At 33.8% G+C, this 17170-nt stretch overlaps 1 protein-coding gene across 1 annotated transcript; it reads right to left on the bottom strand.

The window, feature by feature from the left end:
• Positions 1-959: 959 nt before the first annotated feature.
• LOC105709334 (olfactory receptor 5AS1) lies at positions 960-1898 on the bottom strand. Its single transcript, XM_012441207.2, has one exon. It carries the CDS (start codon positions 1896-1898, stop codon positions 960-962), a length of 939 nt encoding a protein of 312 aa, XP_012296630.2.
• Between the last annotated feature and the right edge of the window lie 15272 nt (positions 1899-17170).

The raw sequence follows: 17170 nt of genomic DNA, 5'->3' as shown, positions 1-17170 counted from the left end.
TTGTCACTTCTTGAAGGTAGAGCCTCAAAGACTACATTAGCAACATGCATATAAATAATTAGTAATTTATTCAGTTTATAATCTTGATAGAATTCACAAACTTGTTTGTTTTTCACAATTACCCACTATGAATGAGAGAGTAGGGAATTTCTTACTGTAATCAACTTAGCCCAAAGACAATGTGATATATCTTCATTCTAATTTAATGAGACTATTGTTACATGCCTTCTATCTGATTTCTTGAGAGCCAATGAAACCACCATCACTATCTCTAACACATTATTGGTATTATAAAATGTCTCTGTTGATAAATGCTTTCTAAGTGAAAATCTAGACTCACTGCCCAAATAAAATAAGGCTGTATTTTAGCAGTCATTCATCTCTATCCATCTATCCAACATTTAAGTTTATGTCTGAGGTTGCAATTTTTTGATTTTTTTCAACCAGACCATGGCAATGACCTTGAGCAGTAGGATGTAAATAACTCCCACATATTAGCGTTCCAATAATGGAACCCTAGGCATAAATGACACAGATAAGGAGAACATGCAGTATACCAGGCGCCAATGAGGTGGTGGAAACAAAAAGCCAATATAAACATGCCCTGCTGCCAAGTAGTTTCTAACACTGATTGATTGACTGAAAAGTCAACATTTACCTTCAATACAACATAATAAAGAATAGACTCAATGTACAAAGTATTTTAGAAACACTAATTGGAAAGAAATCATGATTATATTTAATTTGGTAATGTTTTATAAAGTAGAATTGTAGAGAGAACATTTCTGGAAGAGAAGATGAAACATTTTAAGGCATTCAGTATAAAAAGTTATCTTTATTTCTGAAAATGTGATACCTTTAAAATAGTTGACCCATAAGATGTTCATGGCATAATTGCTGTTTATGAGATTGGAAGGGTAAGTTAGGTATTGACTCTTCTGAAATGATTTAAATACCATTCATTTGAAAATCCAATTTCTTTCTAATAGCTTTTTGAGAGCATTTTTCACATCCTTGTTTCTGAAGCTATATATTATTGGATTAAACATCGGAAATACAACAGTATAAAACACTGCCACCACCTTATCAGCGTCTAGGGAATAGCTGGTGTTGGGACGTAAGTACATAAACAGGAGCGTTCCATAGAATAAGGTGACTGCGATGAGGTGGGAAGCACAAGTGGAGAATGCTTTGCTTCTGCCACCTGAGGACTTGATGCTCGAAACAGTGTTGAGGATGCAGAAGTAAGAAGTAAATATGACCACGAAAGTGCTCATCTGGATGAAGCCACACAAAGCAAAGAGCAGAAGCTGATTGATGTGAGTGTCCGCACATGATAAAGCCAGGAGAGGTGGGATATCACAGAAAAAATGGTTGACAATGTTGGAGCCACAAAATGGCAGCCTGAATGTGAGGCACACATGGACCAGTGATGTAGTACTTCCAATGAAATATGCCAACACAATGAAGCAGACACACGCTCTCCTAGACATTAGTGTAGAATAGAGCAGTGGGTTACAGATGGCTGCATAGCGGTCATAAGCCATTGCTGCCAGGATAAGGCACTCGGCATCAGCAAAAGAAGCAAAGAAAAACATTTGTAGTGCACATCCACAAGGAGAGATGCTTTTCCTGGAGGCTAAGAAGTTTGCCAGCATTTTAGGAGTGATTGCTGTAGAATAGCTGATGTCCAAGAAAGACAAGTTGCTAAGAAAATAATACATGGGGGTTTGAAGGCTTGAATTAATATTAACTAGAATTATTAAGAGCATATTTCCCACCATAGTTAATGTATATACCATAAGAAATACCAAGAACAGTATGACTCTGAGAGGGAGATAATCCGTGAACCCAACAAATAAGAACTCACTTGGCATGGTGTAATTACTCTCCAACATCTTAGTTTTCTTGTTTTTCTCACTGGACATAGATAGCATCAGAAGACATGAGTTAATTTAAGGATGAACCAAAAGTATCTTTATTCTCTCTTCTAAGGAAGCAAACAGAAGGTCAAGAAATCACAGATATGGCATTTTTTGTAACTTTTGATCTTGTTTTTGTCATTTGATTATAGGAAGTATAATAATTAGAGATCATCATTGATAGCCGAAAATGTTATTTAGATAGTGGTGTTTTATGATATAGTACCTCTTTAAAAGCAATGCACTTTATGTGATGATATTAGTTCTTTTCAAGCTGAAGGGGATGAGTGTAGCTTATGTAATGAGACCTAGTAGAATAATGAGAGTTGACAAAATCTTTAGAGGCAAAGCTCTCTTTTTGAAATGCTAACATTACATTCCTCTACATAAAGGAGAGTTGAGAAAAAATATGAAAAAATATCCACATTTAAACTATGTAATTCCACAGAACAATATCTGTGATGTTGAGAGGTTACTTAACATAGTAGTTAATAGTTAAGAGCATGGCAGTAATGCAAGAGATGGCTGGATTTACAACTTAGCTTTGCTATTTACTATTTGCGTGAACTTGGTATAGTTATTTGACTTTCTGTGATAGTTAAGATGAATAAATAAATATTCTTAGTAAGCATATATCTGTAAATCACATACACATACAACTCACTAAGCATTGATTAAATAAATTTATTAAAAATTAATATTGACTCCATTTTGATTCTATTGTATTTTTTGTCTGAACACCATGAAATATCCAGATCATTCTCAATATTCATCTTATCTTTGCCATCATAGATGTATTACTTGTTTTCTCTTGTAAAAATAAGTGGTGTGTGTGTGTGTGCGCGCGCGCGCACGCGCACCATATGCAAATGTATTGCTTGGCAGAACTAAACCTTTTACTCAGGCCCTACCATTGTTGGTTTCTTTTTCAAGGTTTAGTTTACTTTCTTGTCCCTGAAGTAAACACTGTTTGGTGTGAGGTTCCAGAAACATTAGTGTGTTTCGAAGGGCTGCATGTGGATTGGACTTCTAAACTGGATCTGTAAGGACAGACATTGTATGGAAAAATAAAAAAATAATCAAGAACAAAAAAAGTCGATATTACTGTAAATAAAATACAATGCGAATGGAATATTCTGCAGGAAGTTAGATCATTTGGAAGTGAGAAGTGTCTGCAGTGAATAACGTAGGGAGTAACAAAGGAAATTATGAGATCTGTTGTCTCTATCATGCCTGATAACATCAGAACCTCCTCTCTCCAGCCAAATGGCCTGAAATCTTCTAAATGTCTTGAAAAGAGAAGTCAGCCTTCTTTGTGAACTAATTTGTTTTTAAAGAGCAAATAACTTGACAGGGTAAGGATGCAATGTGTGCACCTAAAGCTATAGTGAAGAAATCCCAACTCTTGAAATACTAGGAAAATGTACAAATGTCATTTCCAAACTTTATAGAACATTCAAATCCTCACTTTTGGATTTAAATTTTCTCTATTATTCCCAAAATAATGATATTGACTGAAGAATCAATCGAGGAAGCCATTAAATGAGAGAAAAGACCAAGGGGATACTGGCATAACCTTGAATAGAGAATGGTCTTGACCAGAAATGTATAAAGGTAGAACCTAATAATTAATCATCTGATAAATATGACAATATTTAATTAGATATATAGATATTTAGATCTACATGTCAAGTATATTTGTAAAAAAATGCAAATGAATAACTTGGGTCACATCTGTGGTCTTTCTATGGTCGCTAAGTTTTTCATCTCAAAACAAAATCAAGGAATGTTATTCTGTGTAGTGAAATACTAAGCTATGCTTCTTGCATTTGGAAGACAATTTGCATAAAATCTCCCATTTATAAAAAGCCATTAGTGTCTGTGTGTGGCTCTTAGTCTCTCACTTCACTCCATGAAATTCCCATATATCCTACGATGTTCATGGATAAACATTTCTTAGTGTATTTGGTTTGGTAGGAGAAGTTAGAATTTAATAAGAGATGGTGGAATTTGGAAGATGTATCAGACATAAATGTTGGTAGCATTTCAGCCACCATACAATATTATCTTGAAATATGGTCAAATTCTAAACTGCATCGCATTGACAGCTTTGTTTAGACTGTTCCTTTTTGTCTCAGCAGGGACCAGTATAACAGGGTAAACATTACAGAAAGACAGACTTAGACCCAACATATTATACAAAATTCTTAGAAGATTCTCACAGTACAAAGTATGCTATGCAGGAAGGATGAATTTGCCTTTTCTCAGAAGTCAACACAATACGAAATGCTTATTTATTAGAGATAGGGTAAATATTCCTAGAGAGTCAACCAGAATAAAAATAGTTCTGTGAAGTCAGTTTTTCAAACTTCTAACTAAAAGTTTAACATTAAATAACCACAAAATGCCAAAGCATACCAATTTAGGATATTATTCATCATAAGCTTCCAAATATTATATCTAGTGAGATATCACTATCAGCATGAACCTTTGATTATAAGAGTAACAATCCAGACTGAGACTTTCAGCTCATCATATTTCCATGTTTATCTGGCTTGGATTTGGTATTTCTTGTGTAAAAAAGGCCACAGTATGGAAGAATAGGAAGAAAGTAAAATTAAGAGTCTGGAGAATTGACTAATTCTTACCATACTACTACAAATTATTTCATCAGTGTGCCATCATTTCCTCATTTATAAAATTATACCTACTCTATTAAATCTTACTTCCACTATTTATTATATAGGCAAATGAGGCTGGGCATGGTGGCTCACACCTGTAAGCCCAGCACTTTGGGAGCCCAAGGTGGTCAGACCATTTGAGATCTGGAATTTGAGACCAACCTGGCCAACATGGTGAAGTCTTGTCTCTAATAAAAATACAAAAATCAGCTGGACTTGGTGGTGGGTGCCTCAGAAGGCTGAGGCAGGAGAATCACTTGAATTCGGGAGGTGGAGGTTGCAGCGAGTCAAGATCACACCACTGCACTCCAGCCTGGGCAACACAGTAAGACTCCATCATTAAAAAAAATCTGTAACTGCTAAGAAAATGCTTATATTTGTTTAGAATCATTTTATTTAAATTGTTTAAATCAGGTATTTTTGTCAAACACATTTTATTTTTTCATTGGAAACAACATACAAGTGAATAGACAAATAAAAATTAACAACTACCACCAAAAATAAAAGCAGAAAAAATTCACCAATCAGTAATAAAGTCTAAACGCCATCACAACAGCAGCAACTACGCAAAGTTAACAATGACAAGGCAAATGTTAACTTTTCCTTTGCCTGGATAGTTTTCATTTCGGTTTTCTATGAACTATAACTCTGGACTATTCTCATACAATACCTAGTCATCTCCATTGATTACTGATGCTGCCGCTCCTGCTTCTGATGATGATGATGATGATCATGATAAAAAAAATTGCTAAAATTTTATGGAGAGTAGCCGAGATATTTGCTAAGCATTTGGCACGTATTACTTTATTTAAGACACATTATTATCCTTTGAAGTACATATTATTATTTCTGTTTTTTACAGATGATGAAACTGAAACATAGACATATAATTAACTAGCACAAGTTCATATAGAGAGTTAGATTTCAGTTCTTTCTTCTCAGTCAAAATACTGTGCTCCCTCTGATGATAAAGTGCTTCCCACTGCTTTAGAAATATTTTTTATGGTAATAAATATTTATTTAATTGGGCATTAAGGGAGTTCAACTAATCTGGACTAGATTTGGCTAATTTCTTCTTTTTTTATTGCATTTTAGGTTTTGGGGTACATGTGAAGAACATGCAAGATTGCTTTAGAAATTTTATGATTGGTAATTTAATTATAAAATATTAGTGCCAGAAAAAAAACCCTAACAACTTTCTTTTTTTCTTTTTTTGTTTTCTTATTTATTTATTTATTATTATTATTATTGTTTTTTGAGGTGGAGTCTCACTCTGTTGCCCAGGCTAGAGTGCAATGGTACAATCTCAGCCTACTGCAACCTCTGCCTCCCAGATTCAAGCAATTCTCCTGTCTCACTCTCCCAAGTAGTTGGGATTACAGGCACCTACCACCATGCCAGCTAATTTTTGTATTTTTAGTACAGACAGGGTTTCGCCATGTTGGTCAGGATGGTCTCAAAATCCTGACCTCAGGTGATCCGCCCACCTTGGCCTCCTAAAGTGTTGGAATTACAGGCATGAGCCACCGCGCCCAGCCAACTCTAGCAGTTTTCTAATCCACACCCTTACATTTCCAATGGGATGGCTAAATCAAATTAACAGGCTCATCCAAGCAAATGACATTTCAATTAATGATTTTAATGAGTTTATATATTACATCCAAAACAAGTTATGAGATCAAAGTTTATTTTTCTTCCTTGAGTCCCACGACACCTACAAAACTATTTAAAGGAGTTTTGTAGTCAATTGTCCATTGAGAGACCAAGCATCCCAGGACAACTTTCCTTTTCATAAAGGATTTATCTCACACTGCTCTGAACTGAAATCAGAAAAATCTCCTAAAATGAGTTGGACCCCACTGGATCTTAAGGAAATTTTGTCTGACAAACCTATTTCTAAAAGATGTCTATTAATAAATTTTGTTTGCCATTCTCTTTGAAGAATACATGTAGATAGCAGAAATATTAGTGTTGGTTACACTCAATCTATTCTCTTTCCTTTACCCTCATTGTGCTGTGCTTAAGCACACAGGAATTGGAGTTAGGCAAATGAGTATAACCTCAGGTCTAAATATAATTTTCTAGAAGTCATTGAACTTCTCTACACCTAAATTATTTGTAATATTTAATTAGTATAATAATATAACAATGAAATCAAGATTGAACTAGGTAGCTTATTATAGCATACTTAATAAAAGTTACTATGTTGTAGATGCATGAAAATGTCTGTTATTATATATTGTAATTATTACTATTAATGCCATTATGATTATTTAACAATTTAATATCTGACTTTGAAATGACAAATTCTCCAAACACAAACAATTAACCACACTGTAGGTGATTATGTAGTATGTTCTTACACAATCTGAAGTTTTGGCCAAGCATGGTGGCTCATGCTTACAATCCTAGCACTTGGGAGGCCGAGGCAGGCAGATCACAAGATCAAGAAATCGAGACCAGCCTGGCCAACATGGTGAAACCTCATCTCTACTAAAAGTACAAAAATTAGCTGGACGTGGTGGCAGTCACCTGTAGTCCCAGCTACTTGGGAGGTTGAGGCAGGAGATCACTTGAACCCAAGAGGTAGAGGTTGCAGTGAGCTGAGATCATGCCACTGCATTCCAGCCTTGCGACAGAACGAAACTCCGTCTCAAACAAACAAAATCCCTGAGGTTTAGCATCCTGCTACAGAAAAATATTATATGATTGTTTTTCCCCAAATTCGTAAACAGGCATAGTCAGTTTCTTTCTCATGGCAATAAGGTACAGAACAAATTGGGCAGTGACTTTTTTTCTTTTTTCAATTTTTTTTTTTTCAATTTTTTTGCTAATTGCCATGAATAAGGTAAGCTTAGGTCTATTCCAGTACCATCTTCTTCCCACTCTCTTAGCCCACATACATACACAAACTGAAACACACACACACATACCCAGAAATAGCAGAGATACCTTTTATCTGAGGTAAATTCATGATCTTTGCTACATTCACAACAAACGTTTTGTTGATGCTTTAGGGAAAAAAAAAACCCTACCTCATCACCATCAAGAACTTTGAATTGTAGAACTTATTTTGCACAATGGGCTATCAACGTTTTTCTCTACATTTTAGAAATAAGTCTTGTAAGAAATGAGTATATATATTGTCATCTGTGACAAGTGGGACAATATCCCAAGATAATTTTCAGTCCCAGTAGGGCTTCTGATAGTTAATTACTCTCATCCTAGTGGTATAGGTATACAGCTTAGCTGATTACTTTTAAATGAAAAAATGGTAAAGGATAATAACACAATTGACTATAACATAACCAGTAATAACATAACATGTCTTCATCATTGAGAGAGCCTTGCTTAAAGCAGCAGTCTTTTAGTTTTACCAGCAAAAAATATATATTTATCCTGTAAATACTTATTTCTAATAGTTCTCATTATGAATTCAGATACCTAATGATACTTGAAGTATTTTGTTATATGATGGAATTCTAAAGTAAAAGTTCAATATTTTGAGAAGAATCTCATGTACTCTAATTTTTGCTTGCTTTTCCATTGTTGGAGTGAATAGAAAGAAATGTGCCTTGAATGTTAAGCTACAGGAGTAAACACTGGTGATTCAGACAACCTAGATTTGAATGGTAGCTGTGCAACTGCATGGCTATGGGACCTTGAACTACTTACTTAACCTAATGTTTACTAATTTTTAAATTGTGAATAATAATTGCAAACATCAAATTCTTATCAAGATTGAAATAACTCAATATCACTTGTTCAGCAGATGGTACTTGTTCCATGACTCTTAGTTTTCTCTAACAGTTATAGCAGTATATGCAAAAGTATTTCTCAATACTTTATAACACTGCTCTAGATTGTAACATTCTTCAGATGATTGACAATGGCATAGTCTACACCTTATGATTCTTAATATAGATTGACAGACTAGAGAGTGGATAAATACAGAATCTGACCTGGCCTCTTTTTTTTTTTTTTTTTTTTTTTTTGAGACAGAGTCTTGTTCTGAATTTTCTATACCTGCTAGAAAAATTGAAATCGGTTTTGTGGCTTATAGAAGGGCTTTTTATTTAATAAGTGGACCTAGGTTAGAAATAGAAGGTTTAAACAAAGTTGTCAACCTTTAAGAGCATCCAGTGAATGATTCAATAGTGCACTCATTTATATAGAAGAGGCATGTTATCTCTAAAACCGAAAGCAGCTTATTCACAGGTTTTGTCCTTTATGTGGTAGGAAACATAAGGTTTAGAAAAAGATGCAATCAGGCAAGAAAAAGAAATAAATGGTATTTAATTAGGAAAAGAGGAAGTCAAATTATCACTATTTGCAGATGACATGATTGTATATTTAGAAGACCCCATCGTCTCAGCCCAAAATCTCCTTAAGATGATAAGCAACTTCAGCAAAGTCTCAGGATACAAAACCAATGTGCAAAAATCACAAGCATTCCTATACACAAATAACAGACAGACAGCCAAGTCATGAGTGAACTCCCATTAACAATTGCTACAAAGAGAATAAAATACCTAGGAATACAACTAACAAAGGAAGTGAAGGACCTCTTCAAGGAGAACTACAAACCACTGCTCAAGGAAATAAGAGAGGACACAAAGAGGCTCATGGTTAGGAAGAATCAATATCATGGCAATGGCCATACTGCCCAAAGTAATTTATAGATTCAATGCTATCCTCATCAAGCTACCATTGACTTTGTTCACAGAACTGGAAAAAAACCACCTTAATTCATATGGAACCAAAAAAGAGCCCGCATAGCCAAGACAATCCTAAGCAAAAAGAACAAAGCTGGAGGCATCACGCTATCTGACTTCAAACTACTACAAGCTTACATTAATCAAAACAGCATGGTACTGGTACCAAAACAGAGATACAGACCAATGGAACAGAACAAGGCCCCTGAAAAAATGCCACACACCTACAACCATCTGATCTTTGACAAATCCGAAAAAACAAGCAATGGGGAAAGAATTTCCTGTTTAATAAATGATGTTGGAAAAACTGGCTAACCATGTGCAGAAAGCTGAAACTGGACCCATTCCTTACACTTTATACAAAAACTAACTCCTGATGAATTAAGAATTTAAACATAAAACCTAACACCATAAAAACCCTAGAAGAAAACCTAGGCAATAGAATTCAGGACATAGACTATGCAAGGACTTCATGACTAAAACACCAAAGCAATGGCAATAAAAGCCAAAATAAACAAATGAGATCTAGTTAAACTTAAGAGTTTCTGCACAGCAAAAGAAACAATCATTAGATTGAACCAGCAACCAACAGAATGGGAAAAAATTTTTGCAAGCTACCTATCTGACAAAGGGCTAATATCCAGAATCTACAAAGAACTAAAACAAATGTACAAGAAAAAAACAAACAACCCCATCAAAACGTGGCTGAAGGATATGAGCAGGCACTTTTCAAAAGAAGACATTTATGCAGCCAACAAACATGAAAAAATGCTCATCATCAATGGTCATTAGAGAAATGCAAATCAAAACCACATTGAGATACCATCTTATGCCAGTTAGAATAGCAATCATTAAAAAATGTGGAGACAACAGATGCTGGAGAGGATGTGAAGAAATAGGAACACTTTTACACTGTTGGTGGGAGTGTAAATTAGTTCAACCATTGTGGAAGACAGGATTTTTTCACAGTTATTAAAAAAATGTATGTTCTCCTTATATCTTCAGTGATGCTCTATGACATATTAAATTTTTATTTTTGTGTGGGTGTGGTTCTGTGCTTCCTATTGTGATCACCTGCCAATGTTCAATTTTCATCATTGCTATACTTTCCTTCCTATTACAGCATTGATATAGGCTTACTTGATACTTCTTCAAGAATATGTCTTGGCCCTTTTTGTTCTGGGTTATTACTAAAAAAAATTATAACCAGCTTGTAACATTAATTGAGAATATTATTAAAATACTGTTTGGAATTATATTTACAAACCAATATTGTAAAAAGTATATTTTTGTAAGAATCATCCTCATAAACATGTAGTCACTGATTGTTTACATTATTGATGATCTTTTAATCATATTTTATAATTGTCTCCATAAAAGTTTAGAGTATCTGCTATTAATTATATTTCCTAAGGGCACTGCATGCTATAAAAGTTTTCCTTTAAAAATTAATGTTAAATCATTTCTGTCATGGCAAGGAAATACAACTAACCTCCAGATACTGATTCTAAATTCAGCAACCCAATGTCTTTCATTAACTCACATAATGTGTCATTTTATCCCCTTGCATGAGTCTATTTCTTAGACATCTTTTATTTGGTTTTGTTTTTCCTCAGTCTCCAATAAATTATTACCTTGTTACTTAGAATTGGAGATATTGAACAGTGTTGTCATTAATTTTAAAGTGAATACCATTTAACTTCTGTTTATCTGCCTTGATCATAAAATGTACATTCATTTTTAAATTCTAATTGAAGTTGTGACTGAGCCTTTCCATGTCCTGAACCATTATTGGCATAAAGAAAGATAGAAAAGTTCCATTTGTAATCATAAGTTAATTAAAACAAAAGTTCAAGCAACTAAAATAATAAAATTTCAGCCATTAAATTGAATGCACAAGAAGACCATGGCTTTAAAGGTTTTCCACTACTATTGAAAACATTGTCATTTCAGTATTTTACCTGGAAATTTTCAGTGTTAATTCTGTCACCTTTTGAGACAAATTAACCATTCAAAGTGAATGCCCAATAAACTCATTACTAATAATATATAAGGTATTTTAGCTTGAATTCAAAGAATATATAGAGCAATTATTATTATTTTTATTTATTTATTTATTTATTTATTTTAGAGGGAGTCTCACTCTGTGGCGCAGGATGGAGTGCAGTGGGGCCACCTCAGCTTGCTGCAACCTCTGCCTCCTGGGTTCAAGCAATTCCTTGCATCAGCCTCCTGAGTAGCTGGGGCTACAGGTGTCTGCCACTGCACCCGGCTAATTTATGTATTTTTAGTAGAGACGGGGTTGGCCAGGATGGTTTCGATCTCCTGACCTCGTGATCCACACGCCTCTTCCTCCCAAAGCACTGGGATTACAGGCGTGAGCCATGACGCCCGCCACAAGCAATTATTATTGAAAGGATAAATATAAGCAATGATTATCCTTAGAGAAAACCGAACATATGGTAAAGAAATTAAGACTCCTCTAGAACTTTCTTTACTGCAACAAATCCCTTTGAAAATTGTGAATTATTTCATTTTGCATTGGGGAAAACATCAAGTTCAGCTTCAGAATGTTTTTTTAAACTATGTTGTTTTTATTCAGTCTCAAGGGAAATCAACAGATATTCCAATTATTTAATGAATCGTATCTTTTCTATTCTTCTCTATTTAAAAACCCACATGTATATTTCAACAATAAAATGACCAAAAGACCAAGTTTTCTTCATTCTTCATTGCAATTTATTATATGCATTTGTCTTAGTAACACAAAGAAGCTTATTAGAGTAAAACATTAGAATCCTGAAGTCAATCCTTATATAGATGACTTCCACAAACATGCTTCCATTATCAGAAATAATAAAATATGAATATAATCATTTATAAAACTGGCATTATTAAATATTTTTGAAAATTTTAAATGAGTTAAATCTATTAATTTTTTATTCATTATTGTCTTCAAAAATATTTTTTGAATGCCTGCTATGTGGCAGATACTATTTAATTAGCCTAGTCAATAACTGCAAAGATGTGTGCTCTAAAATAGTTTATTAGAAAAGTAAAAGAGAGAAAGATGTAATAACTGAAAATCATAGATTCTATTATTATATCCTGTGAAGATAATTAAATAGGTTTTTGTAATTAAGGGCTTCACTCAATCTTTGATGTTGAGATTTTATTTTGTTTTGTTTAATTTTAGCTACATAAACCACAACAATCTTATATAATAAAATCAAGATGTAGAAATACAAGTCAACAAAATAGTGTCATTTTTATCATGTCACTCAATGACTACCAAAGATATTTACTTTCTTTGAAAAGTAACTATTCAAACTTCTTTACACTTTTTCTCTTTCTTCCTCTTCTTATTCCTATTCTTATTCTTACCTTCTTGTTCTTCTTCTCTTTCTTTTCTTTTTGCTGGTAGTTGAGTAAGTGACATGTGAAAATCTAGAACTTACTCAACATTTTAAAAACTGCAATATTCTCCTGATCAGTACACAACTTAAACTCAATCAAGAGACTACAAGTGTAAAAACACTAATCTCTTATGCACCTTCCCTGAAAGTCAATACCTTTATTACTTCATGAGATAATTAGAAGGAAATAATTATCTTGAATTTTAGCTTGAATTCCAAGAATATGTAGAGCCATCATTATTATTATTATTTTGTTTGTTTGTTTATTTTTTTGAGATGGAGTCTCACTCTGTGGACCAGGATGGAGTGCCGGGGTGTGATCTCAGCTCACTGCAAACTCAGCCTCCCGGGTTCAAACAATTTACATGTTTTAAGATTCCCCTTGGTCATTAAAGCCTTTGTAATCTGTGAGAAAATACAATTACATATGTTGCTATGCCATCAGGTTCAAAGATTATACACTTATATGTCTTAAAAATAAACTGAATGTTTAATTCATTCAAGACTTCCTTTAAAAAAGATGATTTCTTTTATATTAACATATAATTATATGTATATATATATATATGACTATATATCATAATCTAGATAGGAGTCAAAGAATAATAAGACAAATCATTTTTTAAGTTTTTGGGTTTGGAAGTAATGTTACCTAATTGAGATGCAATGGTATTATTTGTGGGTACATTCTTTAATCGATGGTAAAATGTAAAATTAGGTGTCAAAAGTTATAAGAAAATTATAATCAGATTACTACATTTCTGGATGTTAACAAAGGAATTTCTGTATATCTGGCACTATTTGCATGTGTATTATTTAGTATAATTTGTTTTAGAATATTAAGAGTCTTGCTACCCCCTCTTCATATACATAATAATTTGATTTAAACTTGAAATTTAAATTTGAAATCTAAGATATTAGTATTGCATTATTTGAAGGTTCTTAAATTTAGTTCTAAGTATGATTTATTAAATATATGCATGATGTGTTTTACTACTTTTCATTAATTTGATGCATTCAAAATAAAAAAGACATAAAATATAAAATTTATAACTTCCATTTAAACTGTTTGAAGATTTTTAATTAACTACTTTCATAAATGAGAATAGTCGTTGTGCAAAGGCCCCTCAGAAGTGAATGTTAAATTCTACTAAGTATATGTAGAAAGCAAGCCTTAAATATCAACTTAACAGTTTCAAGATTTTACAATGTCCCATCTTAATGACTGAAGAGATTTTGAATAGACTTTCATGTAAATAGTACCACCTTTCCTCATCTAAAATATGAGATAAATAATTATGACTATCTCAACAAGTGATGTAGAACATTTATTAAGAATTTAAATGTAAAACCTTAATATGATGCTTAATTTATTATGAATTCCCTATACGAATAGACTCCCTTTCATATGGACCCCAAGTGTAGTTAATTGCTATCTGGAGAATTTGGATCTAGAAAATATGTACTTTCATCCCCTTGTAGAATCAGAAACACAAATAATAATTTCAAAAAGACCACACAACTTTAAAATTTTAAAAAGAAATTAGGTTTCCTTATTCATTATCCTATTTACTTTAAACACTGTAGAATGTATTTAAAGTATTTCTTTAAACACTGTAGAATGGATACTTGTAAGGTAGTATTTCTTTAAACATTGCAGAATGGGTATCAGTAAGATAGTATTTCTTTAAACATTGTAGAATGGATATTAGTAAGCTTCCCCTTCTCATTACTTATATTGAGAAATAGAGCTAGATTGGAAGTTAAACATATAAACAAAGTAACACACACACACACACACACACACACACAGAGTGACAAAGGGGTTGGGGTTGTTAAACAAAATTTATGGGAGGACATAATTTTAAACTGGTCTCCTGAAAGCCAGGAAATCAAACTGAACTTGAAACAGTCCTATTTTCCAAATACATAGAAGATTTCAGCCAAACTGAGATGATCTAATATGGACCATTTAAACCCTAAAAGTAACTTTGAAATAACCAAGCTCCTTTTTTTCTTTTTTTTTTTTTGAGATGGAGTCTTGCACTGTTGCCCAGGCTGGAGTGCAGTGGTGCGATCTCATCTCACTGCAACCTCTGCCTCCTGGGTTCAAGTGATTCTCCTGCTTCAGCCTTCCAAGTAGCTGGGACTACAGGTGTGTACCACCATGCCCAGCTAATTTTTTGTACTTTTAGTAGAGACGGGGTTTCATTGTTTTGGCCAGGTGGTCTCAAACACCTGACCTTGTGATCCACCTGCCTCAGACTCCCAAAGTGCTGGGATTACAGGCGGGAGCCACTGGGTCCAGCCCCAATTTCTGCTTTCTCCCATCCTTTTCTGTCTGTAAAGCCAACCTCCTCTGCTCAACTCAGTGGATCTCTTATCCTATTTTATGCAAGTAGATGTTACCCAATTCTAGAGTTACAAATAAACACCAATTCTATATTTAAAATAATTTGTGGCAGTTTTGCCTTTGACAGGGAAGAATACTAATTTGGTGTTGGGCTATGTATCCAATTGGAATAAGCTAAAAATACAGAGAAAGAAACAATGTACATGGTCAATACATAACATTTTCACTGACTTTAAATGGGACTTTAAAATAACATAGACATCAGAAATCACTTGATGATACCAGTACTGAATAATCTCACTCTGTCATCCAGGCTGAAGTGCAGTGGCATGACCACTGCTCACTGCAACCTCAGCCTCTGGATTCAAGCGATTCTCATTCCTCAACCTCCTGAGTAGCTGGGATTACGGGCATGTGCCACCACGCTCCACTAATTTTTCGCCATGTTGGCCAGGCTGCTCTGAAACTCCTGACATCAACTAATCCACCTGCCTTGGCCTCCCAAAATGTTGAGATTACAGGTGTGAGCCACCACCCTCAGCCTGTGTTTAATTTTCTTTTGAAACTTTAAGTCCCTGCCTATAGAGAATTGACTCCTCAATTAACACTTATTATCTAGTCCCCATGATCACCCAATTTGCTTGAAGGAAAACCAAATAAAAATGCAGGTTCATGTATTTAATCAGAAAGTTAAATCTTAAAATCTTTCCAGTGGATAATTCAACTTTACACTGCATTTTGAAAATAGTTTCTTTTTTTATATTTTTAGCCTATAAGTGAGAATCCCACATAAAAAAGAAAATAATAGCCTTCTTTGGCAAAACTCCACATGGGAACGAAGTTATAAAGATTTTTTTGCTGTTTTTCACTTCAGTGGACAGGTACCTTTTCTGCTATATAGGATTAATTTGATAATGTACTTTGTAACTAAAATAAGCGTTTGGATTACTTTAAAGTATTAAGTAGCATTCTTAAGGATACAATAGATGTCAAAATATTTGTTACTTGAAATGATTACTATTATTGCAGCAGGGGGTCATGTATAAATTTTAGAGTTAAATGTGTAGGGTGGATTTGAGGGCAAGAGAAAAATGTATTTGAGTGAAACCCACATACCTTTATAGAAAACAGGAGTGATTTTAGCAGTAACGTGTCACATTTGAATGAGAGTTGGTATAGAAAAAATAGTACAATGTTTGCATATTTACGGAAACTGAAGAATGTGGACTTAGACCAGAAATTTGAGAGACTTACGACCCAGATTCAATAGAGACAATTTTTTATTAAATTCACATGCTGATCCATTTGACTTCTAATCATTCTTCAGTCACTCTAATTACTATGCCATATTATGCTAGGTTATTTCCATATGTGAATAACCTTATTAACATTTCCATTTTTTATACAAACTTGCAAAGGGAGAAACATTTTCATTTCATACAAAGTTTACACAAAATATATTTCTAATAAATGACCAAAAAAAATTATACCTCAGTGACTCAGTTCATCCTATTGGGATTAGCAGACACAGGTACCCTGTTGGCTGTTTCTTGGAATTAGCTTGACAGTGGACACTGTAGTATAACTATCATTTGGTTCACTTTTAAAACATTGCTAAACCATTTTTAAGGATATGATAGATGCCAAAATATTGAGTATTTGAAATGGTCACTGTTTTTGCTGCTTAGGGCTACACATAAGCCATTCTCAGGAGATGAAATATGAACTTTGGAGTTGAAGAATGTACAGAGTGGTTTTGAGAAAAGAAAAAAAAGTACTTGAGTTAAATTCGCATACCTGCTCTGAGAATGAGAGAAATTTTAGTAAGAATATTTTTATTCTTTTACACTCTGGATGTGGGCTAGTATAGAAACAACAGAACAAAGTATTTGCATTTGCAGAAATTCAGAACGTGGACTTGAGCTAGTGATTTCAGACGCCTACAACTTCAATTCAATACAATCATTTATTACATGCAAATGATTTTCCATGCATCCTCTAATGTTTCTCTTACTTCAGTTATTCCAGTCATAATGACATATTATCCTAGGTTTTTGTTTATTTCTTTGCCATATGTGACTGT

Source organism: Aotus nancymaae, unplaced genomic scaffold (assembly GCF_030222135.1).
Source record: "Aotus nancymaae isolate 86718 unplaced genomic scaffold, 86718_ANA_hifiasm-v0.15.2.pri h1tg000059l, whole genome shotgun sequence".
Classification (NCBI taxonomy): domain Eukaryota; kingdom Metazoa; phylum Chordata; class Mammalia; order Primates; family Aotidae; genus Aotus; species Aotus nancymaae.
This window is presented reverse-complemented; position numbering and strand designations above follow the sequence as displayed.